Source organism: Procambarus clarkii, chromosome 59, assembly GCF_040958095.1.
Source record: "Procambarus clarkii isolate CNS0578487 chromosome 59, FALCON_Pclarkii_2.0, whole genome shotgun sequence".
NCBI classification, from domain to species: domain Eukaryota; kingdom Metazoa; phylum Arthropoda; class Malacostraca; order Decapoda; family Cambaridae; genus Procambarus; species Procambarus clarkii.
Window position 1 is genome coordinate 17,992,543 of NC_091208.1, and position 27,314 is coordinate 18,019,856.

General features: G+C 42.2%; 2 protein-coding genes across 10 annotated transcripts in view; one reads left to right on the plus strand and one right to left on the minus strand.

Annotated features, from left to right (window-relative positions):
- LOC123768102 (zinc finger and SCAN domain-containing protein 12) overlaps positions 1-6,792 on the plus strand; it is a 58,576-nt gene extending 51,784 nt beyond the window's left edge. For all 5 annotated transcript variants that reach the window (XM_045758409.2, XM_045758412.2, XM_045758407.2 and 2 more), the window contains one exon: positions 3,785-6,792. In XM_045758409.2, coding sequence (XP_045614365.1) covers positions 3,785-5,173 — 1,389 coding nt within the window. In that variant the 3' untranslated portion in view covers positions 5,174-6,792. The remainder of the gene's footprint in view (positions 1-3,784) is intronic.
- The window catches only part of LOC123768103 (uncharacterized), a 47,205-nt gene continuing 26,312 nt past the window's right edge, over positions 6,422-27,314 (minus strand). For 2 of the 5 annotated variants that reach the window (XM_069306908.1, XM_069306909.1), the window contains exons 2-8: positions 24,700-24,906; positions 22,795-23,043; positions 20,297-20,484; positions 18,307-18,486; positions 16,569-16,803; positions 14,413-14,609; positions 6,422-12,725 (exon numbers count right to left, since the gene is read on the minus strand). In XM_069306908.1, the coding sequence (XP_069163009.1) occupies positions 12,521-12,725; positions 14,413-14,609; positions 16,569-16,803; positions 18,307-18,486; positions 20,297-20,484; positions 22,795-23,043; positions 24,700-24,906 (1,461 nt within the window). In that variant the 3' untranslated portion in view covers positions 6,422-12,520. Of the gene's footprint in view, positions 12,726-14,412; positions 14,610-16,291; positions 16,411-16,568; positions 16,804-18,306; positions 18,487-20,296; positions 20,485-22,794; positions 23,044-24,699; positions 24,907-27,314 lie in introns of all 5 variants that reach the window. The other 3 variants (XM_069306910.1, XM_069306911.1, XM_069306912.1) reach the window with 3 other exon arrangements.

Genomic DNA, 27,314 nt, shown 5'->3' on the forward strand with positions numbered 1-27,314 from the left:
AAGGGAGTACAGTTTTAGGCTCTTTAGTCGGTACCTCATTTTTCGTAGTTATTCCATTCCCAGAGACAGTACGAAAACTGGAATGAATATTCCCATAAGAAATAATGTATATTGAATTAATCCGTTCTACACCCCCAAATATCTTAACTAAAAAATAAACTTTATACAGAATAATACTTTCAGGTACCTTACCTTTATTGATGACTTGTTGGCGATTGGAAGATAGTGAGGAAGGTGGGAGGACGAGAGGTATTAGTGTTTGGAAGGGAAAGTCCCCTTCCTTTATAACAGCAGTGATGACATTTCTGGGTTACTTTCTCTCTTATGTTTTGCAGGCATACCACTAGGACCTGGTTGTGGCTCACTGCTTGGTTGTCTTACTAAGAATCTGTCTATAGACACTTGTTATTCCCTACGTTTTAACATTTGTCTGTAGTGAGACATCACATTGTTCCGCTATGAATGATCTCTTGTTTTTCCTCTATCGTCATCCTCACAACTATTTTCTTAGGTTGAACATTACCACTGACTTCCTTGGAACCCATGGCGTGATATATAATAACTTTTATGTCCAGAAACCAAAAAAGCACAAAAACAATGAAATTCTTCACAAAGAATTCAGGCGCGATCATCACTAGGCAGGAGACACTGGTAAACTGAAGTGCCGTGCGTTCGGTGAACCCATATGTGTATAAATAAACTCCAAGAGCCAAGGCAAACAACAAGTAACGAATCAAATTTTTTCAAAGAAATTGAGTACGAGAACGGGTATACGAGACCCATCTGCATACAGTGGTACCTTGGTTTTCAAATTTAATCCATTCCCAGAGACGACTCATAAACCGAAATTTTGCAAACCGAAATTAATTTTCCCATAAGAAATAATGTAAATTGAATTAATTCGTTCCATACTCCCAATAATATTAACTTCAAAATACATGTACATTTCATACATAATACACACAAATATTTTGTATTATAGTATGTACAAGTTATAGCTTACTTTTATTGATGACTTGTTGGCGTATGGAAGATGTTGAGGAGGAGGGAAGAGGAGAGGTGTTTGGAAGGGGAGTCCCCTTCCATTATAACAGCAAGCAGTGATGACTTCTCTGGGGTACTCTCTGTCCTATGTTTTGCCTGCATACCACTAGGACCTGGTTGTGGCTCACGGCTTGTTTGCCTCACTAAGAACTTTTCCATAGAGACTTGTTATTTCCTCTATGGTCATCCTCACATGTGTTTTCTTAGGTTGAACCTTATCACTGACTTTCTTGGGACCCATAGCTTGGCATATAATAATTACTTTTATGTTTAGAGACCAAAAAAGCTGAAAAACAATTAAATTTTTTTCAAAGAATTCAAGCGCAATCATCACTAGGCTGGAGGCACCGGTAAATTGAAGCACGGTCGCCTGTACCACCAGGAACCACGTGCTCGGTCGACCCATACATGTATCATCAAACTCACAAAGCAAGGTAAAGCTTGTAAACCGATTCAAATTTTATGAAGAAATTGAGCTCATAACCCAGAAAAATTCGTAAAGAGGGACGTTCGGCAACCGAGGTTCCACTGTACTAACAAAATATTAGAATACAGATAATAGTAAAATGCAAAAGCTTCAAGTTCAATGAAAATTTTTCTCTTACATTAACTCATTGTTTTTATAAAACATGTTACAGGAATTTGATAATACAAAATTTGAATAATTTATATTTTAGGAAAGACTAGTAACACTATTAAATAGGTAACTTATTACCATAATATTATATAAAAGGCTCAGGCATTTTCTTACTCCAATGAGTCCTTTCTTCTGGTTTGGAACTACTCTCCATGGACATGATAATTGCTCACTCCGATAACCTGGGAAAGGTCATTCGATGTGCCCACCTTCCTTCTGCTTTAGACCTCCATTTTTCCAGTCTTTGGAATTTCACTCAGTAATGCCACATGTGAAAGACCATTTCTTGTTAAAGGATAAGAGCCAAAAAAATAATGTTCCATCCTTTAAGGATAGCCAAGATGCACATGAAGATCAAGCAGCAAGAGTAGCACAAGTCCATCACAGAAAAATATATGGACATGCATAGCATGAAGGCCAAGGACTGGCAGCAAGGCTTGACATGAGGGCTGGCCCTAGAAAACACGCTGGAAAAGAAAGAGGCAGGCCAAAGAGGCATGGAAGCCAGGCAGCAGGGTGTAGCACATGGGCCAGCTTGGAAAATCACAGAACAGGCTCGCAGGACCTGTTCCCTGTGCACATTTGGGAATGTGCTTCCTGAGCTATTGATCTTGACTGGTTAGGTTTTGTAATGGGGGTGTCAGACTTACCTTTTCTGGGCCCTTGTGTTTGGCCTGAATCTGGATCTCCAGATGTTCACCATATTGGGGCATGTAGTAGTTTGTCACCTTTGGGTATTAGAGGTTTGCATTTTAGTTTACATTTGGCGACTGGCTGGTTTGAATTCCCAGTCAGTCCATGTGTTTGCAAGCCAAGGATCTGGTTCTTTCCCAGCTTTCCAAGGTACGGGTTTCTAGTGAATTGAATGATGGTGGAAAGTCCCCAGGTCACCCACCATTGGCTTAAGACACTATATGAAACTGAAATTTGCTTGCATGGTATATATGCTGGGCAGGGTTTGGCTCCAGGTTCTGTACTTTTTTCTTAAATTCTGACCTTTTGTCACAGCCACAGGGATTATCGAGTTTCAAGCTCTGCGGGACCTTTGACAGCTCCTGGTTTATTAGTTTCCTGTTCAAGCTTTTCAGGGTTGTGCCCGTGTGGCATCTTTATCTTGCTGCACTCGATCTCTTTGCTGACTTGGCCTTAGGTTGGGGGGTTTGTGATTAGCACTCGCCTGGCCACTGAGGGCTATTGGGTGGGTCTATTGTGTTGGGTACATAGCACAGTTTGCAAGTCCTCTGCAGTCTAGCATGCTCTGTGGTTACTTTGTCTCCTGACAGGCTGTGTGGTCCTGTTTACTTTGACTGCTCTCTGGTGCTTCATTGTCTGAATTGTTTAGGAGGGTCACTCTGGTCTCTTCCTTCGTGGGGTAGGGTGGGTTCAAGAAGCCACCAAAGACCCACCCGAAAGAGACACTTCATTACATTGTACGCTGGTTTCTTGCCAAGATAAGTAATTTGGATAATTGGGGTATAACTTGATTATAATTCTTCCATTGCATTTTAACTTCATTGAACTGACTGTGATAATTGATTAGTAATTAGGACTTATTTGTATATGTAAAGTGTACAGTATTGAATTGTTTTAGTATAATATATCTTTAAGAAAAATGAAGTTCGGTTGACAGCCTGCTATTTGCAAGTGCTGATGTGGTCTCATTGGGTAACCTGAGCTGAATGTGAACCATTTCTTACAGTAATCCAGCTGTGATTTTGATTTTGTGTGGGTTTCTCAGCAGTTTGGATAAGTTGGGATACATAAATACAGTACTTTGCTTTGTTTATTCATGCTGTAAATGTTGTGTCTAGCTTGGTCATTATTTTATCAAATGTTATGGTATGTTGTAACTTTGAAGTAATTGATAGTGTAGTATGGTATAACAGCTCTACAAAGGTACAGTATTTAATACAACTTTAGGATATGCATTCTACTGTTCTGTGGTATCATTTGGCCCAGATGTACAGTGTCTTATATGCAATATGTTATACACATACAATAAATGTATCGGAGGAAAAGGGGTATTTAAGACTTTAAGGCATAATCTATTTAAGGGAGATGAAGTTAGGAAGGTTTCAAGACTAACAGTGCTGCGTATTACAGGATATCAGAACCCATCTGGCTGAGGCCCATCAAGAAGAAGTCTTCTATCCATGTTCTAATTGTGACAGCATCTTCGATGCTTTCACAGACTTACGGCAACATTGTCTTGTGGTTCACATTGGCGTTCTCCAAGAGAAGCACCTATGTACTGTATGTAAAAAATCATTTTCGAGTTCTGCAACATTAAAAATGCATACAAAGACTATCCATAACAAGATATTTAACTTCAAGTGCCCTGTCTGTGGTGAAATATTTAATAGGAAAACTAACATGCAGACTCACCACAAAAGAGTGCATCAGGGAGTAGAAGTTAGACGATTGCAGTGTGACATGTGCAAAAAGAGATTCCTTTGTCCAAGTGAGTTGCGTAAACATGTGGAACGTGTTCACCTGAAATTAAGGAGTAATGAAGTTCCCTGTTCAATTTGTGGAAAGCCATTTGGGGAATTAAGAGACATGAAAATTCATTTGAGTGCTGTGCACACTAAAGATACTGAATATCCGTGTTCGGATTGTAAAAGGGTGTTTTATCGTTTTAGTGATATGGTAAATCATAAGCGTCGAATGCATGGAGGCGAGGAAGTTCGAAAGCACCTCTGTCCAACATGTGGGAAAGGATTCTGTAGTAAAAGTGACCTTAGAACTCATACTAATGTTGTTCATGATGATACCAAAAAACATGTTTGCAATGTTTGTAATAAAGCTTTCAAGGTTGCTTCTCATCTCACATATCACAAGAGAAAGCATACAGGAGAAACACCTTTTCAGTGTCCATATTGTAGTAAATCTTTTAGTGGACCAGGGAGTATATCAGTACATGTAAAAAAAGTGCATAAGACAGTTTATATTGGTGTAGCACAGCGTCGTAAACTCAACCTTCCAGAGACTGCTCCTCTACCACCACCTGGCATTCTACCCAAAAATGTGAAGCCCAAGACATGCACAACAGCCAAGAAGACCTTAAAGCAAAAACTCATATTTTCCAAGAAAACCAAGTCATGCCTTGTTCCTGTGGTTAATGTGATCCCAGACAAGACAGTACATCATCATCATGTCTTACCTTATCAACTATCAGAATCATCTGCTGTTCATTCAGTTCCTTCCACTATGCACTCTACAGTTCATTCATTAGCACCAGTTATTGGTTCTTCATTTACAAGCAACTCATTTCTTAATTCAGGTCTTGGGACAACAAAAGTGTTGTCCAGTGACACACTTGTGCAACATAACGCATCCATTCAAAATGATTCTCATATTCAAAGCACTGGTATTCTCCAGAATAATCAAATCCTCCAAAATGACCATGTTTTTCAAAACAAATGTGTCTTCCCAAATAATGATTCAACTATTATTTGTCACCAGGGATTGGGTGATATCATCATTATATAGACTTGCAGATTTCAACAACAAACCCAAGTGATGCTCTGACTCTGGTGCCCATGATTGTGCAACTCCTTCAGGAACCCTCGGGATGGGTAGCACTTGAGAGCCAAACCTACATGTATGGATGGTTTCAAGTGTCCATGCTTGAGTACAATGGGGAAGTTTTTCTTTTCACCAGCATGAGCCAATACTCTGGTCAGTGGTCTTCCCTGTTAACCGTTCAACTGCTCAAATTAACCAAGGGCCAGATTCACGAAGTAGTTACACAAGTACTTATGAACCTGTGCATCTTTTCTCAATCTTTGGTGGCTTTGTTTACAATTATTAAACAGTTAAAGCACCAGGAGGCTGTTTATAACAATAACAACAGTTGATTGGGAAGTTTTCTTGCTTGTAAACTGTTTAATAAATGTAACCAAAGCCGTCAAAGATTGAGGAAAGATGTACACGTTCGTAAGTACCTGCGTAACTGCTTCGTGAATCTGGTCCCAGGGTTGTTACATCAATGGTGCACAAGGGTTGTTTTTAGGTCTGGTGTAAGATTTAAAACTGTTGATACAATGGGCTCACATCCTTTTCTCCAGGGGTCCAATAAGTAGATGCCATCTTGAAAAAAACAGTCTGCATCTTTCTTGGCTGTGAGATGCAGACTGTCACCTCAGTACAAAGAGGTGAGAGCCTCAGTACTAATGTATGCACCACCAAGGATGGTGCATACATTAGGAATTCATAGCACCACTGTGCAGCTAGGGGTCACAGTTCCACTTAATAATGATGAATAAAATAAGTAACTGCAATTATTTTGCGATGGTAGTGTCATAGGTGATCCTGATTGATAAAGACTATGTACAAGGTTCCGATATACAGTATTAGTGAATACAAAGCTGGTTCACAGCACGAGGCAGACAACTCCAGCACCCAGCCATTGTTTCATGCAGCTTCACATCATGAAACGATCTCATGCTCCTTAAGAAATTCAACTTGTGGAAAATGATCCATAATCAAGATTTAGTGAGAGGAAACTGATGATAACAGGAGTGCTGTGGCTAGACCTAGTGATGTGCCTAGTATACTGGAGACATTTCCTTGTCAGGTGACATTGTCTGCTGGTGTCATCTGCTCATATCATGTGGCTCTATGCTGTACTTGTATTTCATTACCACACCACCCAGTAGAATTACTGTACAGTACGTGACAAAATTATGCATGATTTGGTGATGTAATATTTATGGACAGTACACACAAAAAACAGTCTTGAATGAAATGTGTTTATATACCTGTATTCAGTACAATATTTAAAACATTTTTTATCTAAACTATACACCAGTATATAGAGTTCAGCTATGTTCATGGGAATATCCACGAGTTAAAAAATATATATTGTATGTTGACCAAACCACACTATAAAGTGAAGGTATGACGACGTTTCGGTCCGTCCTGGACCATTCTCAAGTTGATTGAGAATGAGGGGGACAGGACGGACCGAAACATCGTCATCCCTTCACTTTCTAGTGTGTGGTTTGGTCAACATATTTCAGTCACGTTATTGTGACTCCTCGTCTGTATTTTTTGTATGCATTTTCCTACTTATAAACATACTACACAGGTATTCTGTAAAACTTGAATTCGGTTCTTATTTCTCCAGCATATATGGTTATTTGTATTCCTTCTCTCGTAATTTATTTTTATTTAGCATGTATGAAATGGTGATGCAGGAAAAAAAAAATGATCCCTGTAACCCCATTGCTGAAAATTATGAGGCATGTCAAACTCATCTTGTAACACAGCCAACAAGTGGCGAGTTTCACCCAGTGACCAGTGGTTAAGCACTGTTGGCTCACAATTGATTGAATCTGAGTTTGATTCCTGGGTAAGGCAAGATTTTTGGGCACATTTCCCGGCACATGATGCATCTGTTCACTTAACAGTAGAAAGGTGCCTGGAGCCAGATTCTTGAAGAAGTTACACTAGCACTTACGAACCTGTACATCTTTTCTCAATCTTTGGCGGCTTAGTTTACAATTGTTAAACATTTAATGAGCTCCAAAGCACCAGGAGGCTGTATATAACAATAACAACAGATGATTGGCAAGTTTTCATGCTTGTAAACTGTTTAATAAATGTAAACAAAGCCGTCAAAGATTGAGGAAAGATGTACACGTTCATAAGTACTGTACTTGCATAACTGCTTTGTGAATCTGGCCCCAGGACATCAGTTGACTGTTTTGGGTTGTATTGTGGGGAGGTTATCTTGAGGTTATCTTGAGATGATTTCGGGGATTTTGTAGTGTCCCCGCGGCCCGGTCCTAGACCAGGCCTCCACCCCCAGGAAGCAGCCCGTGACAGCTGACTAACACCCAGGTACCTAATTTACTGCTAGGTAACAGGGGCATAGGGTGAAAGAAACTCTGCCCATTGTTTCTCGCCGGCGCCTGGGATCGAACCCAGGACCACAGGATCACAAGTCCCGCGTGCTGTCCGCTCGGCCGACCGGCTCCCCTACAGGGAAGGTCAGGTGTTGGCCTAGCAGGGGCATAAATGGGCCAGAGATCAGACCCAGGTCAGATGGGTTTATGAAAAGCCATAGTCAAATGTGCAATCATAGTCAGATTAACCTGTGACCAAACACAAAATTCTCATGGAAAATTGAAAAATGGTCATCATTGAACTTGTTAAAAAATGCCCTCCAGGAAGAAGGAAACATGAAAGAATTAAATGGATGACGGGCAGTAAAAAGAGCTATAACAAAACGAAACCTCTGGAAGTATCACTCTACCAGAAATCACATAGGTTATGAGACAAAGTATTGAACTCAGCTAATCAGGAACTCAGATCAGCGAAAAGGAACAATGAGAGAAAACTTGCTCAAAACATTTAAGAAAGATCCAAAGTCTTCTTATGCCTACATAAGTAAAACAAAGACAAAAGACTGAGTAGGAGTCTTAACCTTTGCACTGCTCCAAACACTTGAGAGGGAAGGGAACTATCAGGAAAAAGCTCCAAGCCTTTACGACTGTATCAATCGCTTGAGAGCGATTGATCCATATGCTCAATAGCCTGGAGATTATTAAAGGTGCCCCATTTTATTAAAAAATTCCATCCTATCTAAAGGCACATCATTTGATACTAGAGACCTCTGTTGATCATTTGCATACAGTATTTGGTAAAAATCCCGAGTCCCTTGGTTTCCTTCCAGGGTTTTAGTAAAAAGATGCAGATCATGTCTTATTTATTTATTTATTTATTTATTTATTTATTTATTTATTTATATACAAGAAGGTACATTAGGTTTGTGAGAATACATAGCATAGTACAGTAATTACATTCTTGTAAAGCCATTAGTATGTGCAGTGTTTCGCGTATGCATCACCATTCAGTGATTGAACATGCTGGATAATACAATATTAATTTTGGTATGGATAAATGCGGGTGTGCACACAGGTACAGTATTTATACATATGGATATTTCCTAAATTATACATAATGAATACCACTATTGACACACAAATAATGCGAGCATAAAAAACAAAATAAAGTGAGCGACAATGAATTTAAGGGTTAAAAGATGACACTAACCAAGTTATAATTGATAAAAAAAAATGGCAGCCAACACACTTAACACCTTTTCCATTACTGCCCACAGGATGGGTTTGGAGTGTATAATAAATTAATTGAACACTAAATGAATACTTTGCATCAGTCTTCACAATAGAAAGATTAGACATGGGCGCCTGATGGCTGAGTGGACAGTGCTTGGGATTCGTACTCCTAGGATCCGGGGAGCGATCCCCAGTGGAGGCAGAAACAAATGAGCAAAGTTTCTTTCACCCTGATGCATCTGTTCACCTAGCAGTAAATAGGTACCTGGGAGTTAGACAGCTGCTATGGGCTACTTGCTGGGTGTGTGTGTGTGTGTGTGAAAAAATAAAAATAAGTTGATTGATAGTTGAGAGGCAGGCCCAAAGAGCTACAGCTCAACCCACACAAGCACAACTAGGTGAGTACAGTATCCCAGTACCCAGACAAATGTTTGAAGCAAAGAAAGAGAATGAATTAAGGGATACCCATGATGTGATACAAGATTTAGTTAGATTATAGCATAAGGAAAGAGGGTGGACAAAAAATAACAAAAATAAAAATTTGATAATCTACAAGAGTTGATAAGAGTTGGATACATTGATGTACAATACTTAAAATTAAAATTTAATTAATAATGCAGCAATATAAAAAAAAAACAAAGTGGGGTTACCTTTGTAACCCCCACTTTTTTACCTGACCTTTGTGTGGGGTTAAAGGTCAATCTAAGTCGGAGTGTACTTCTCCTCGAGCTCACTGCCTCAACTGCGGTGAGGACTACCCTACCTTCTCCCTTGCGTGTGTCCATTACAAAACTTGAGGCAGCCATCCTCACCTTGAAGCACCGGGAACGTTTGTCTTTTCCTGAGGCGAGACGCCAAGTTTGTCATCTCGCCCCTTTCACTGGTGTCTCTTATACTCGTGTGTTGCGCTCTTCCTCTCGTCGTCCTTCCCACCTTCCTCAGTCTTACAACTGTTTCCAGGCCTTAGACCCAGATGCGCCCACCACCACCACCACCTCCTCTGTTCCTTTAAGTTCTGTCCCGAAGGGTCCCTCTCATGGTTCTATGTCTAGGGCTCCCCTTCTTTCTACCCAGTCAGTCTTGTCTCCTGTGTTCTCTTCCTCGTCTCCCTCCGATCCTCCTCCCCCATCCTTCTCCTCTGTCTCTTAGCTCTCCACGCCGCCTGTCTGTGCTGGCTGATGTCCATCACACTCCCAGCGGCCATTGTGTTGTTTGCTCTCCTCCTCCTCCTGTTGAAGAAAGAAGTTTCTCTTGGGACATCCCCTAAGGACTTTCGCCCTATTGCCCTCACGAGTTGTGTCTGCAAACTCTTTGAACGTATGGTTAACATTCGTCTGATGTGATTCTTAGAACACTATCACCACCTCTCCCCTTCTTAATTTTGTTTTTGCAAGTGCCACAGCACAACAGATGTCCTGGTGAACTTGGCGGTCTATATTCGCACTGCTTTTGCTGCGAAGACCTGTTGTTGCCGTCCTTTATGACCTGGAAAAGGCTTATGACACCACTTGGCGATATCATATTCTGTCCCAACTTCATTCTTTTGGCCTTCGTGGTAATCTCCCTCTCTTTCTCCAAAGCTTCCTCTCTCGTTGTTCCCTTTGAGTGAGGCTTGGTACCACTCTCTCTGCCTCTTTTCAGCAATATGAGGGTGTGCCCCAAGGTAGTGTTCTGAGCATTACTCTTTTTCTGGTTGCCCTCAATGGTCTTTCCTCTCTTCCTTCTAGCATCTTCTCCGCTCTCTATGTCGACGATCTTACCCTTTGCTGTCGGGGTGATGATTCACCTCTCCTTCAACGGCGGCTTCAACTTGCAATTGATGCCGTATCGTCTAGGGCCAACGATCATGGCTTCAGGTTCTCTACGTCTAAGACTTGTGCTATGACTTTTACTTGGAAGCGTGTCGTTCTTTGTCCCTCTTTGTCGCCTTATGATCAACTCCTTGTGTACAAGGATTCCGCTAAGCTTTAGGGGTTAATCTTCGACACTCGTTTGTCTTTGTTGGCCCATATCTCTTACCTACGAGTTGAATGCTCTAAGGCCCTTACCCTCCTTAAGGTTTTGTCCCATACTTCTTGGGGAACGGATAGGTGCACTCTCCTCGCTTTACATTCCTCTCTCGTCCTGTCTAAACTCGATTATGGTTGCTCTGCTTACTCGTCTGCTTCTCCTACTCTTCGCCGTCTTGATGCTTTGCACCATACTGGGTTGCGAATCAGCTCTGGTGCCTTTCGCTCGACTCCCGTCCTCAGTTTGTATGTTGACACTGGCTTCCTATCTCTCCGGGACCGCTGTGATCGCTATTGTCTTCGCCATCTTGCGAGGTCCATGCAACATTTTTCCTCTCGCCTCTGTCGTGCTTTAACTTTTACCCCTCCTGTGGTTCCTGTTCCTCTTCACCACCTCCCTGTTTGTCCGGTTATCTCGCTTACAGGATTCTCTTTCAGTTCGTATTTCTAATGTATCTCCTTGTGTTGTTCCTTCCTTGCCCCCATGGAGAGTCCCCCTTCCGAAAATTTGTACATCCCTAACCCGCATCACTAAAGCTTTTACCCCTCCTACGGTTCTGAAACGCCTTTTCCTTGAGCACTTTTCTTCGCACTCCCACTCCATTTCCATCTTCACCGATGGGTCGAAGTCTGCGGATAGTGTAGGCTACTCTGTTGTTTTTCCTGACAGCACTTATATGTGTCGCCTACCTCCGGAGACTAGCATCTTCACAGTGGAACTTTATGCTACCTGGTTGATTGGGTTCTGGGAGTTGTTCTACTCCCCAAGCCTTGCCCGAGGCCTTTCTCTATTAGTGTTTCTGTTCTTGTATTGGCATCTTTGGTGATATTTAGCACCCTCTGATTATTCTGCACATTTGATGGTGTTACATAGTCTTCCCGGTTTGGTGCCTTCTTTTGATAATTACTTAGCTCTCATCCTGTAACTGGACTTAGGTAATGAAAGAGAGTGAGAGGGACAGGGGTGGAGGTGTTAAATATGTCAGAGATAGAAGACATGAAAAAGAGGTGATATAATCACTACATACAAATTGTAACAGGAATAAAAAATTAACAGAGGAATTCTTGAAACTAGCAACTTCAAGAACAAGCGGTCAGAGATTCAAGCTATGGAAACAAAGGTGCCAAAATATATTTGTTGGAACAAGTTAAGTGAGAAGGTGGTGGATGGCAAAACCATCAGCACTTTCAAAGCATTATATAACAGATTATTGGGAAAATGGAACACTACTCTCATCCTGTAACTTAAGATAATTTTACATACACAATAAATAAATAAATAAAGACCTATATAAATAAGAATAAAGTACAAGCAGTAATTGTTATTTATTATTATCCTACTCTTGAAATAAATAATTCACTTCAAACACTACCCTTACCAGTTGGGAGGTAACAACATATCGAAAGTGTCAAGTACTGTATGTAAGTACTGTACTGTACTGGCATTATACTGCATTGGGTACTTTAATATACTGTATATTGGCATAGGAGTACATATACAGTAATTATATTGCTATATGAACTCATATGTTTAAATGAAGTTTAATGTATTTTCATTCAAACAGGACCCCAGATGGCATACAGTACTGTACATACATATAGGCACACCATATACGAGTCGACTGTAATTTCATTACCTTTGATATCAGGGTAGTTATGCCATAAAGAGAAGAAATCCATTTGTGCGGATTTGTAAATGTACAGCTTTTTTTTATTTGCTGCCTTATTAGTTTCTAAGTGAATTATTAAAAATGATTCCAATACAGTATTTGCATAATTTTTCCTAACTGGAACATGATGACATGAACCATAAACAGCCATGTCTTAAGATATGGATTTGCCCTTAACTTCGTGGTCATCTTGCTCTCAATGTCATGCTTTACGGTGCTTCTTGATGGCCTTCCTGATGGCTCTTGCCACCTCCCATGGGTCGTGGTACCGCTCCACCATCTGCACAAGATGGAAAACACCTTGTTATATTTTGTAGATGAATGATCCAACAACATTTATCCCATGTTAGTCATCAAATCAAAATTATAGTGTTTTTGTTAAAAAAAAAAAAGCAAATAAAGCAGAAGTAAGTTGACAATTATTATGCTTCATAATGTACTAAGTAAAAAGGCATCCTTGTCATTTTGTAATGTGCCATTACTTTACTGTACCAGTAATTTCTGAGGATTTTGACCACAGATATTGCTTGGAGCAGTTTTAGAGAAGGAAGGAGGGAATTATCAAGGAACAGCACCCAAGCCATCACGACTATATATTTAGAGAAGGAATTTCAAATTAGTGCTCGGTTACATTGCCTAGTGCTTCTGCTAATATTGTAGCAAATGCTGTGTGATGTTATGATCTTGGAAGAGGAGACTAACAGTAATGTTACTTGTTTTTGGGTTTAACCATTTCTGTACAGCATTTCAATTTCAGTTTGGGCACCAATGAGGCTTGAAATAAACATTGTTTTCCTTTATCAATTGCTTTCTAATATGAAAAATATCTCCTCTTTCCTACTGTTTTATGAAATTTATAATAATATATTTTCTTTACCGTAAAACAAAATACTGTAATGAATAAATGTACTTAGTCTCCACTTTCTCATAAGTAATTTACTTCAAACAATGATCAATAGAGTACCAGACTTAAGTGTTACCAAGATAAAATATCTTCATTAACATTGTGAAACCAGTTGACATAAATGACAAAAGATTGTTTTTGGTGGGGTGATGGGTTCTTATTTGTTGTTATATTTACCTAAACTTACCTGAGGGCCACCACCTCTCTAGTGGCCTTGATTAGGACAGGAAGCCAGCAACTTGTCTAAAGTCCCCTATTTGTACTGATAATTATTAATTGCATTACTGTATTATTATATTAAAAAGGAGTGCTCTTTCCATATACAGTATATATGATGAAAAGTCCTTAAAACTGTTTTATTAGTACATAATGCAAATATGTTTAAGAAACGTTTCTTCATTATACACCTGCCTGATGGCCAACACATACACCCATCCCAACCTGAGGGCCAACAGACATCCCCTAACCTGATGGCCAACACATACACCCATCCCAACCTGAGGGACAACAGACATCCCCTAACCTGATGGCCAACACACACCCCCTCCCCAACCTGATGGCCAACACACCCCCTCCCCAACCTGATGGCCAACACACCCCCTCCCCAACCTGATGGCCAACACACCCCCTCCCCAACCTGATGGCCAACACACCCCCTCCCCAACCTGATGGCCAACACACCCCCACCCCAACCTGAGTGCCTACACATACAGCCCAACCTGAGGGCCAACAGACATCCCCTAACCTGATGGCCAACACACCCCCTCCCCAACCTGATGGCCAACACACCCCCACCCCAACCTGAGTGCCTACACATACAGCCCAACCTGAGGGCCAACAGACATCCCCTAACCTGATGGCCAACACACCCCCTCCCCAACCTGATGGCCAACACACCCCCCTCCCCAACCTGAGTGCCTACACATACAGCCCAACCTGAGGGCCAACAGACATCCCCTAACCTGATGGCCAACACACCCCCCTCCCCAACTTTGAGTGCCAACATACACACTGCCCAACCTGAGGGCCAAAAAACACACAGACTTGATGGTATACAACCCACCTGAAAAGGTCATTTGAGAGCTTCCCAGAAAGCAACGCAAGAAAGGTCACGTGGTGCCCACCTGGAAGATCTCGTAAGAGGAGTAGTCGGTCTTGGGAGATGTGCATTCCCCACGGGAGATGAGTCTGGCAATTACTGGGATGCGACCCACTCTCGCAGCTTCCGACAGACCTTCTGCTGGGTACGCCGCTGAAAACCTTTGGGGAACAGATGGGCTTTATTAAGCCCTTTTAGTGGTATAAAGTGGGGGGGGGGGTGTTTTTGTAGAACTATTGTTGTGGGGATGGCAGAGCTGTTGTGGTGGTCCCCAGTGTGGGTGGCAGAGCTGTTGTGGTGGTCCCCAGTGTGGGTGGCAGAGCTGTTGTGGTGGTCTCCAGTGTGGGTGGCAGAGCTGTTGTGGTGGTCCCCAGTGTGGGTGGCAGAGCTGTTGTGGTGGTCTCCAGTGTGGGTGGCAGAGCTGTTGTGGTGGTCCTCAGTGTGGGTGGCAGAGCTGTTGTGGTGGTCCCCAGTGTAGGTGGCAGAGCTGTTGTGGTGGTCCTCAGTGTAGGTGGCAGAGCTGTTGTGGTGGTCCTCAGTGTAGGTGGCAGAGCTGTTGTGGTGGTCCCCAGTGTGGGTGGCAGAGCTGTTGTGGTGGTCCCCAGTGTGGGTGGCAGAGCTGTTGTGGTGGTCCTCAGTGTGGGTGGCAGAGCTGTTGTGGTGGTCCTCAGTGTAGGTGGCAGAGCTGTTGTGGTGGTCCCCAGTGTGGGTGGCAGAGCTGTTGTGGTGGTCCTCAGTGTGGGTGGCAGAGCTGTTGTGGTGGTCCCAAGTGTGGGTGGCAGAGCTGTTGTGGTGGTCCCAAGTGTGGGTGGCAGAGCTGTTGTGGTGGTCCCCAGTGTGGGTGGCAGAGCTGTTGTGGTGGTCCCAAGTGTGGGTGGCAGAGCTGTTATGGTGGTCCTCAGTGTGGGTGGCAGAGCTGTTGTGGTGGTCCCCAGTGTGGGTGGCAGAGCTGTTGTGGTGGTCCTCAGTGTGGGTGGCAGAGCTGTTGTGGTGGTCCTAAGTGTGGGTGGCAGAGCTGTTGTGGTGGTCCCCAGTGTGGGTGGCAGAGCTGTTGTGGTGGTCCCGAGTGTAGGTGGCAGAGTTAGTGCAGAGTTGGTGTTATAGTGGTCCCAGGTGGAGGTACAGAACTGGTATTATGGTGGTCCCAGGTAGGGGTGGTAGAGTTTATCTGGTCCGGTTAAACAAATCAAATTGTAGTTGTCATGGGTCTACATATTTCTGTCACACAGATGAGTGTAGAGTTTACAGTGGGCCCACACCCGCCTGTTGCACAGATGAGTGTAGGTGTAATTGTCCCACACCTCCGTTATGAGTGTAGATGTGTTGCTTGTGGACCTATACTTCACATTTACATAACCCTGGGTGTAGGTGTGAGGGTAGTGGGCCTATACTTGTCAATTTATTTTATTTATTTATTTATTTATTTATGCATATACAAGAATGTACATAAGGAATGTGAGGATACAAATATGGTAATTACAGTCTTGTAAAGCCACTAGCACGCGCAGCGTTTCGGGCAGGTCCTTAATCTAAGAAAATTTTAAGGAGGTAAATACTTGCAAAAATTATAGACAAAAAAATGATAACAGATTACATGCAATGAAAAAAAAGATGATAGAAAATTGTAGGTACAGTATATTAAAGCACATAGGTAGCTAAGATTGATTGCAATGACAGACTTGAATGGTAGTTGACAAAAAAAATTGTAGGCACAATACAGCAGAAACAATATAAGATTGATTGCAATGACAGCTTGAATGGTAGTTGACAAAAATTGGTGGTCACAATACAGCATATTACATAGCTGGATTCATGAATGGAAGTGGAGGGGGGCTAAACTCACCCTTTACACAGCTGGGTGTAGGTGTCGTGGTAGGCGGCTATCGTGTAGAAGATCAGGCGGTAGAGGTCCTCGTTGGGTGCTTCACTCAGGAACATCACCTCCATGTCAGCCTTCCCTGCCTGAGTGGTAAACACAATGAAATCTGTCCACATGTCAGCCTTCCCTGACTTTAATCGCCTCGCGGTCCTCCTGTGACAAAGCAGGAAACAATTAACCAAATGAAATGCAAAACAAATTCAGAATGAATATACGTTGACTATATTACCGTAGAACGTACCATAGTGGGGATGGCGACTGCAGTGCCGTAGTGAACGGTGAGGCCGAGGGCTTGATGCACCTCCAGCAGCGTAGTGAAGTAGTTCCTGCCGGTAGCGTCGAAGTAGCGCTGGCCGGCCGTGCGTAGGTGCTCGTAGAAGCCGTAGTAGTGGTCGGGGGTGACCATCATGTGGATGTGTGGGTGGAGCTGGGACGCCCCAGCCTCGTACAGTGTGTCCCACGCCAAGTTTGGGTAGCTGTGGTGAAGCAGGCAGGTGAGGGGGGTTGGCCATCGGATGGGTGCTGTGTGGGAGGGCTGACCTAAACTAGGCTGCTGAGTTACTAGAGGGGGTACCAGGCTGTGCCCGGGTCTCTTTACCCTCCCCTCTCTTCTCACTTAATTTCCCCCTCTCTCATCTGTATTATCCGTATCCCCCCGCCCCACTCTTTACCTGCCCCACCCCCTTCTCTCCTTCCCCTTCTTCAAATATGTACCCCTTCTTCCCTCCCTTCAAACATCAGTTTAGTTTAGTTCATTTATTATGCACCCCATACCCATCTTGTGGGTGGTAGTGGAAAGGGTTACAGAGGCACATAATGGGCTCAGGGACTGAACCCCACAATTCATTTAACTAAGCAAGTTGCAATCTTGACAAGCCATCAGCCTCTTCTCTCCCCCTCCCATTCATTCTCGATTTCTCTCAGAAAAAATATATAACAAAGCAGTGAAATTGGTAACTAAATCTGTGGTCAACACAACCATGTTTTTAGACTTTATGAAAATCGCACGGGAGGGGGGGGGTTAGATGACAATATTTCTTAAAGTGACACTGGAGTTGACCCCACTAGTCAATGACACTCCTATACTCCATATGCTTCATGTGTGAAAGTTGGGTGTGAGTCTAGCCTCCCAAGCGTCTGACCCCTTACTTCGAACAAATACAAATTATATTTACAGATATAGTCATATAGACAAACCCATGGAACTGCCTTATTCCTTCCCGTCGAGGCTGTAAATGTCAAAACATTACTTCTGTTGAAAATCCAGTTAGAAAAATTCCACAGGAACTATGGGAAGGGGGGGGGGGGGCTTTGAGGAGCCGCCTACTTCTTTACCCCGTCGAGGCCACAAGGGAGATAGTGGCCGTCGGGTAGAATCATGATGATGAGGATTAAGCCACCCAAAAGCTGGCATGGGCATGAATAGCCCGTAAGTGATGGCCTTTTTGAGCCATTGCCAGTATCAATTAAGAGCTGATACTGGAGATCTGTGGAGGTGCGACTGCACCCTGCGTGACGGGAGATGTCTCCCGTCGGGTAGAATTAGGTAAAGGTTTATAGATAAATTGTGAAAGCTGATGTCAGACATCATCATCTCGGGTTTGATTAAGACCTTTTGTCCTCTCTCTCTAATCCATTTACGCCACTGCTCACAGATTAGCAGAGTCCAGTTCTGGTTGAATGATGTTGGAGGCATCAGTTTCTGAATCCATTATGACCAAATTGCGTACGTAACCCTTCCACCACAACCCACAGGATAGGTATGGAGTGAATCATAGGTATAATAAATGAAGATACTGAAAATAATAACAAACTGCCGCGATAATCTGGCTATTGAGTCATAAGTCGTGAGGTGGGAAATCTGATCATTCTCCAGATGTCACTTGAGCATGGACGTAAACCTAAAACTATTAACTCTGACTAAAACGACGATTATTGACAGTGCTGAACCAAACCAAACATTGCAAGGGTGGGCTTACATGTATTGCTCTTCCATCTCGGTGACTTGATTAATATAGGTGAGTGCGTCTTGGAAGAAGGCGATGAAGGTGTCGAGGGTGAAGTTGAGTGGGTGGTGCTGGTAGCGGGTGACCACCAGACTATGCCATCGTTCCACCTTGAAGATGTTGCTCACTCGCATCGTTCTCTTTGTCGGATGTCTGCACCACAGAAAACGGTAAGTAACCACTTACTTAGCTAAATGAATTGTGGGGTTCAGTCCCTGAGCCCATTATGTGCCTCTGTAACACTTTCCACTACCGCCCCCAGGATGGGTATGGGGTGCATAATAAATGAACTAAACTACCTAAAACTATGCAATACGGTTGAAACATGGTTTTGTTGGTATAGAAATCTGTTGTTATATTTATTAACTTCAAAATTAAATTAATTAAATTGATACCAAATTAAACATATCATAGTACACATAGTTACATAAAGGATTACTTTCCCTAGACTTTAACTAAATAAATACTAAGCCTAGCTAAACTTAGTCCAACATCATGTTATATAATAATTAGTTTTATTAGTGTTAGGTTGTGTCCCACAGGTCGAACAACTGATCTTCAGAATGTAACCCCACAACAGTTACCTAACTCCCTATTTACAGTTGAGTGAGCAGAATTAGTTGAAAGAAAACGTCCTCAATCATTTCTTTACCCGCCCGAGAATCGCTCCCGATTGTGAGGCGAGAACGAAGCCAACTATACTACGATACCCTTCAAATTATACACCGAGAGGTGCAACTCGCTTCTCTGTGAATATACACTGATTGTTTACGTTAGAATTAGGGTGGGACCCACAGTATATACTTGGTTGGTTAATAAGTTAGTGTTACGGCCTTATATCCCTCCCTTTAACCCAATACCAAACAATCTGCATTCGCAACGAAAGCACTTAGGAATCTGTCTCGGTACAAAGTACAGTTTTGTATATTTATAATTTATGCACAATTGTACTTTAGTTGTACTATAAGTACGCTATAGCAAGTAGCTGTACAGGTCGACACATTATTTGTGTCGACCTGCCCGAAACGCTATGCGTATTAGTGGCTTTAGGTATTGTATATACAAGCTCTATTTATAAATCCAACAGTATGTTTGTAACTCTGCATCTATGTATGTACTTTTCCTAAATAAATTATTATTATTATTATTATTATTATTATTATTATTATTATTATTATTATTTATCGCCATGTAGACGGGATTCACTCCAAAGTCGTGAATTATAGTTCTCCTAGATTGAAAATATGCAAATGCCACGCCTATTAAAAACAAAAAAGACTGAAAGAACTCTACAGAAAACAACCGTTCGATCTCTTGACCTCACATATCTGCAAGCTCATGGAGAGACTCCTAAGGGTATTCACCATCTCGCCGTGAACAATCTATTAAAGTAACGCAACATTGGGTTTGATAAAAATAAATCCTGCCTTCAAGCCTGCTCACATTTTTGGAAACGGTAACCAGCTTTTCAGACAAAGGACTTGCGGTAGGCGAATTTCGGTAAGGCTTTTGATAAGGTACCAATGAAAGACTGGCAAGGAAATTACAAGGAATAAATGCTAGAATAGATAAAACAATGATTAAAACTTCTTGTTTTCGTAGAGGTAACTAGATATATAGTGGCCCTCAGGTAAATTCAGGTATATAATAGACCGACTTAGGTGTCCTCATCTATTTGCGATTCTATAATTTTTAATTGTACTCGCAAGTACTCGCAGTGACTCTGGAGCCCATAGTAAAGGTTCCTCTAAAGTAGAGTTACTTGTGTAAAGGAGGAAATGTATATGCTTATCTCTCAGAATGTTTGGTAATATATTTATTGTTTGTGATGTGTGTGTATGTATGTATTAACACGATGTACTGAACGCGGTGAGAATAGCTTGAGCTACCCTTTGTGTGTATTTTACCTCAATAAACTTATTTCAATTTCAATTTCTAAAGTAGAGGCCTGCGATGATCCTACCTGCCAAGGATGTCAGAGGCTGTCATGTTTTTGAGGTTACAGAAGTCGCAGGAGGCGCGAGTCTCCCTGGCTTGGCGGTCCACCCACGCGTGCAGGTCGACGCGGACGAGGGGCCCAGGACGCTTGCTCCGCACGGGGTTGTACACACAATGTTCCCCAGTTAGTGGCTGGAACACGTGGATGATGTGCTGGCGAGATCACCGTCTGGTTAGTGGATGATTGGAGGTGATGATACACTCACTTATACATTGTTTAGTGGATGACTGGAGGTGATGATACACTCACTCATACATTGTTTAGTGCATGACTGGAGGTGATGATGCACTCACTCATACATTGTTAGTGGATGATTGGAGGTGATGATGCACTCACTCATACATTGTTAGTGGATGACTGGAGGTGATGATGCACTCACTCATACATTGTTAGTGGATGATTGGAGGTGATGATGCACTCACTCATACATTGTTTAGTGGTTGATTGGAGGTGATGATGCACTCACTCATACATTGTTAGTGGATGATTGGATGTGATGATACACTCACTCATACATTGTTTAGTGGATGATTGGAGGTGATGATACACTCACTCATACATTGTTTAGTGGATGATTGTAGGTGATGATACACTCACTCATACATTGTTTAGTGGATGATTGGAGGTGATGATACACTCACTCATACATTGTTTAGTGCATGACTGGAGGTGATGATACACTCACTCATACATTGTTAGTGGATGACTGGAGGTGATGATGCACTCACTCATACATTGTTTAGTGCATGACTGGAGGTGATGATACACTCACTCATACATTGTTTAGTGCATGACTGGAGGTGATGATACACTCACTCATACATTGTTTAGTGCATGACTGGAGGTGATGATGCACTCACTCATACATTGTTAGTGGATGATTGGAGGTGATGATACACTCACTCATACATTGTTAGTGGATGACTAAAGGTGTTGTTGGCGATTTTGCAATTTTATTGTTGGTGGATTTGGATTTTTTTCGGATTTAGATTTTTTTGTCGGATTTATGAACATTATTGTTTACGTCACTCTTAAGCGACCTTTCTCACGCGATGGAGAATTAACCCGACAAGCATCCAGGACGGACCGACAAGCATCCAGGACGGACTGACAAGCATCCAGGACGGACCGACAAGCATCCAGGACGGACCGACAAGCATCCAGGACGGACCGACAAGCATCCAGGACGGACCGACAAGCATCCAGGACGGACCGACAAGCATCCAGGACGGACCGACAAGCATCCAGGACGGACCGACAAGCATGCAGGACGGACCGACAAGCATCCAGGACGGACCGACAAGCATCCAGGACGGACCGACAAGCATCCAGGACGGACTGACAAGCATCCAGGACGGACCGACAAGCATCCAGGACGGATCGACAAGCATCCAGGACAGACCGACAAGGATCCAGGACGGACCGACAAGCGTCCAGGACGGACCGACAAGCGTCCAGGACGGACCGACAAGCGTCCAGGATGGACCGACAAGCGTCCAGGACGGACCGACAAGCGTCCAGGACGGACCGACAAACATCCAGGACGGACCAACAAGTATCCAGGACGGACCAACAAGTATCCAGGACGGACCAACAAGTATCCAGGACGGACCAACAAATATCCAGGACGGACCGACAAGCGTCCAGGACGGACCGACAAGCATCCAGGACGGACCGACAAGCATCCAGGACGGACCGACAAGCATCCAGGACGGACCGACAAGCATCCAGGACGGACCGACAAGCATCCAGGACGGACCGACAAGGATCCAAAACGGTCCGAAATGTTTGCACTTTGCTGTCATAAGTGTGGTTTGTGTTTACAGCTACATTATTGCGACATAATCTGCAATAAACGTCTCCATGTTGCAAATTTTCCTCAACAAACGTGCCAACAACCCCATGAAAACCGGAATTTGTTTATTTTCCGGGTTCTCGAAAAGTATCTTCCTCCCGGAATGGACAATGGGAAAAATACTAGCAAGATATGCGAAGGTTAATGTCTGACAGTAGACTAAGAACTAAGAACAATTTACTAAGGCGATGAGTCACAATAACGTGGCTAAAGTATGTTGACCAGACCACACACTAGAAGGTGAAGGGACGACGACGTTTCGGTCCGTCCTGGACCATTCTCAAGTCGATTGTCGACTTGATCACAATCGACTTGAGAATGGACGGACCGAGAAGTCGTCGTCCCTTCCCCTTCTAGTGTGTGGTCTGGTCAACAATTTACCAAGAACTTGTGCAAAATATGAAAACCAAAGAAGAATCGGTTTTAACATGTAAATATAATAGATGTAAATATATTTTTGGAAATCAGATAAATTCATTATACGGGAAATGTGCTAACATTTCTAAGAACTATGGAGCTAATTAAAGAAATATAGCTAAAAGGTATAATAATATTTGATAGAGAATACATCGCCTTAGTACTATCTCCAAGGACAGCTGATCCCCACCTGGTGGTGAACTCTGTGAAGGAGGGTCGGGTCTCCTCCGAGCCAGACCTTCACGCGCTCTGCGAAGGCTGGCGGGAAAGTGAGCTTGGGCGTGTAGCGGTGGTGGACCTCGAACAGCGTGTCGAACTGTTGGTAAACATCGACACAGTCTTCGTCCGTGGCCCTCGACCACCTGGGGATGTCCTGGAAGAATACGTCTTCTGTGTCTTCCGAGAATTTGCCGCCAAAGCAGTGCTCAACGTACCATTCCTGTCGAGAGGAAGATATTTAGAACTGTTGTTTGCGAGGAAGATATCAAGGACAAGTTGGGTGGATCAGATTACCAAGAGGTGTTAGGTTAGGTTAGGTTAGGTGAGCATAGGCGGTTCACAAGTGACTGGTCCCATGCTCGATTCCTGGGCAGGGCAAGACATTTAGGAACGTTTCGTTACACCTGATGCCTCTGTTCACTTAGCAGTAAAAAGGTACATGGGAATTAGTAGACTGTTGTGGGGTTACATCCTTGAGAATGGTTTACGGGTCAGTAAACAGGTACTTTAGAATTACCTACTGTGGGTACCTGCGTCATGGGGATGGTCGGTTGTGCCTCGACGAGCCTAATACAGCCTTATTGGAAATTCACTGGGAAAGAAAGTAATTAATTAGTGAAACTTTGTTTAGTTATTTGTTCGCTCATTACAACACAAAACTATAGGGCTTAAACTTATTTAAAAGAATTTACTCGGAGGTAATTTGCTATAGATGGTTTAAAATCCAGTTGGAAAAAAAATGGTCAGGGTACAACGGACGACTTATAATGAATTTTGTAACTAGTTCATCAAAATTGTGACTTGTTTAACTAAATGAATTGTGGGGTTCAGTCCCTGAGCCCATTATGTGCCTCTGTAACCCTTTCCACTACCGCCCACAAGATGGGTATGGGGTGCATAATAAATGAATTACACTGTGTACAACGGTTACTCTGGTACCTTTGACATGCCCTCGGTAAATTGAGTTAAATACTACACATTCTTTAAAAAAAATCTATCAAAACTTTTATGATAACCATCAGGGACTGGAATACTCATAAACTCATCATATATTTATTTATTTATTTATATATATATATATATATATATGTCGTACCTAGTAGCCAGAACTCACTTTTTGGCCTACTATTCAAGGCCCGATTTGCCTAATATGCCAAATTTTCCTGAATTAATATATTTTTTCTAATTTTTTTCTTATGAAATGATAAAGCTACCCATTTCATTATGTATGAGGTCAATTTTTTTTATTGGAGTTAAAATTAACGTAGATATATGACCGAACCTAACCAACCCTACCTAACCTAACCTAACCTATCTTTATAGGTTAGGTTTGGTTAGGTAGCCGAAAAAGTTAGGTTAGGTTAGGTTAGGTAGGTTAGGTAGTAGAAAAACAATTAATTCATGAAAACTTGGCTTACTAGGCAAATTTGGCCTTGCATAGTAGGCTGAGAAGTGAGTTCTGGCTACTAGGTACGACATATATATATATATATATATATATATATATATATATATATATATATATATATATATATATATATATATATATATATACAAGAAGGTACATTGGAATTGTGAGGATACATAGTATAGTAATTACAATCTTGTAAAGCCACAAGTACGCACAGCGTTTCGGGCAGGTCCTTAATCTAAGAAAATTTTAAGTAGGTAAATACTTGCAAAATTTATAAAAAAATGATAACAGTTACAAAGCAAGGAAAAAATAATAAAAGATGAGAGAAAATTGTAGGTATATTAAGCACATAGGTAGCTCAGATTGATTGCAATGACAGCTTGAATGGTAGTTTAACAAAAATTAGTAGGCACAATACTGTGACTTAACCAGGACCCAGCGTCAAATGGACGGGTCTCTTACCTTAGAGTGCTTTCCTGTGCTAGTGAACGCAGGCCAGCGGGTGTACTGTGCCCTGAGGGCGGAAGGCTGGTAATAGGGGCTGGTAGCGGGCATGGTACACCAGCTGAGGCTCCATACTGTTAACAGTGCCGCCGCCACAGTCGTCACAGCCACCCCAACCACAACGTGCGACCTCCGCTGCATTCTCCGGTTTCTATACACACACCCCTGTACCACAACAACAATAACAATCGATATATCCGGAGAGTAAGTCACAATAATGCGCCTGATAATCAACCTCATACACACATTTGAAAAGAAATGAAAATGATGAGGCTTCGGTCCGTCCGGGATCCTATGTGTAGATTGGGTGTCAACAAAAGATATAAACTATGGAAGTTTAGATTTAGGAAACACCTAGATATATATTGGTTTGGAAACAAGTGTGTTGACGTGGAACAAAATGGCGGGTAGTATAATACACGTGTGATCGCTGGATTGTTTCAAGCTTATTTATATATTAGACAGGTGTAGGAAATAAATTGGGTGGATATAAACATGAGCTGGAGCGTATGGGCCGCCAATAGGCTTTACGCCGGTTTCTTTATTCTTATGTTTTTTATATGAGTTAGGGAAACTGCAGACGGCCTATTGGCCCATATGATCAGACTGTCGTCAGTATAAACAGAGGCTCTCAAGGCTGTTGCATGGCATCATTCAAGCTATGGTGTCAATGTTACAATTGTTAAAAGTTATGTACCTTGCATACATCACACCTTTAGTGGATTATGCTGCACCTCTGCTGCTTGCTCCGGTGCCTGAAATAAAGCTTAGAGAAAAAACTTGAAAACTTGAAAAAATGGAGAACGAAGCCTTGGGCATTATCCTTGGGTTCTCTCGTACTACAAAAATACTTAACATGAGAAAGGAACTTAATATTCCGAGCGTCATTGATTGTGTTACTGCAATTAACTGTCTAACTGGTATACAAATGCTTAGACTGACTCATCCTAATCATTGCACAGAAGTAAATTGCACATGGACGAATCAGGTGCGAGTCGACAGCGTGAATCACTGTTACACCGGGAACAGTGAAGTGTGTTCCGGCTGCATTAATCACTGTGCCAGAGTACTCAGGCGGCGGTGATACCAACCTACAACACTGTGTGGAAGGGACGACTCATTACATAGCCAGTTGTTGTTATTTTAGATTCAGCTACTGGGAACCAAAAGTTGCAAGTAGCACGGGCTATGGTGAGCCCGTAGTGGACTTACCTGGCACAGGAGCGGGGCTGTAACTTGTATATATATTAGCCAGGCAGGTGTTCGCTTTTATAGCTGGCTGGATCTGGATATTTTCTCTCCTTCTACCCTCCTCATGCACACAAACAAGCACAAACACACACACAAACACGCACAAATACGCACAAACACACACAAACACACAAACAAATACACACACACACACACACACACACACACACACACACACACACACACACACACACACACACACACAGACACACACACACACACACACACATAAGAAGGAAAACAACAGTGAAAGAACAGGTATTGAAACTTAGAACAGGCGAGGACAGGTATACAGATAATAACAAAGAGGTGTGTGAAGAACTCAACAAGAGGTTCCAGGAGGTCTTCACAACAGAACAAGGTGAGGTCACTGTGCTAGGAGAAAGGGAAGTAAACCAGGCGGCCTTGGAAGGGTTCGAAATTACGAGAGAGGAGGTCAAGAGACACCTGCTGGATCTGGATGTTAGAAAGTCTGTTGGTTCAGATGGGATCTCACCATGGGTACTGAAAGAGTGTGTAGAGGCACTTTGCTTGCCACTCTCCATAGTGTAATATATATATATATATATATATATATATATATATATATATATATATATAAATATATATAAATATATATATGTGTGTGTGTGTGTGTATATCACGAAAATAAACACGTGATTAAGAATGTGACAATGTCAGACCACGGAGGAAAATGAAACAGGAATTTCCTTAAGTACTTTCGTATATTAAATACATCTTCAGAAGGAATTTCATTTTCCTCCGTGGTCTGACATTGTCATATATATATATATATATATATATATATATATATATATATATATATATATATATATATATATATATATATATATATATATATATATATATATATATATATATATATATATAAAGAGATACTGTACAAGTACCAGCATCCCCCTCCCTTTTGCACTATTTCTTGCTACAAAATTATTTGTAAGACTTTCACTTTCATCCCGATTTTGTTCTACTTCGCCTGTGATGTCTGGCAATATTTATACCGCAAACTGCGCTCTCTCTCTCTCTCTCTCTCTCTCTCTCTCTCTCTCTCTCTCTCTCTCTCTCTCTCTCTCTCTCTCTCTCTCTCTCTCTCTCTCTCTCTCTCTCCCCTCTCCTGTGTATACCAGGTCCTGTGTATACCAGGGTGTACTCCGCTGGTATACTAGTGTCTGTGGTAGATGTATGGTTGCCATGTATCAGGGTGTTTTAAATAAAACACTCAAGACAGGAAATCACTCAAAATTCTGGAACACCCGTACAAAAATCACTCAAAAAAAGGAAGAAAAATAATGAAGAAGCAC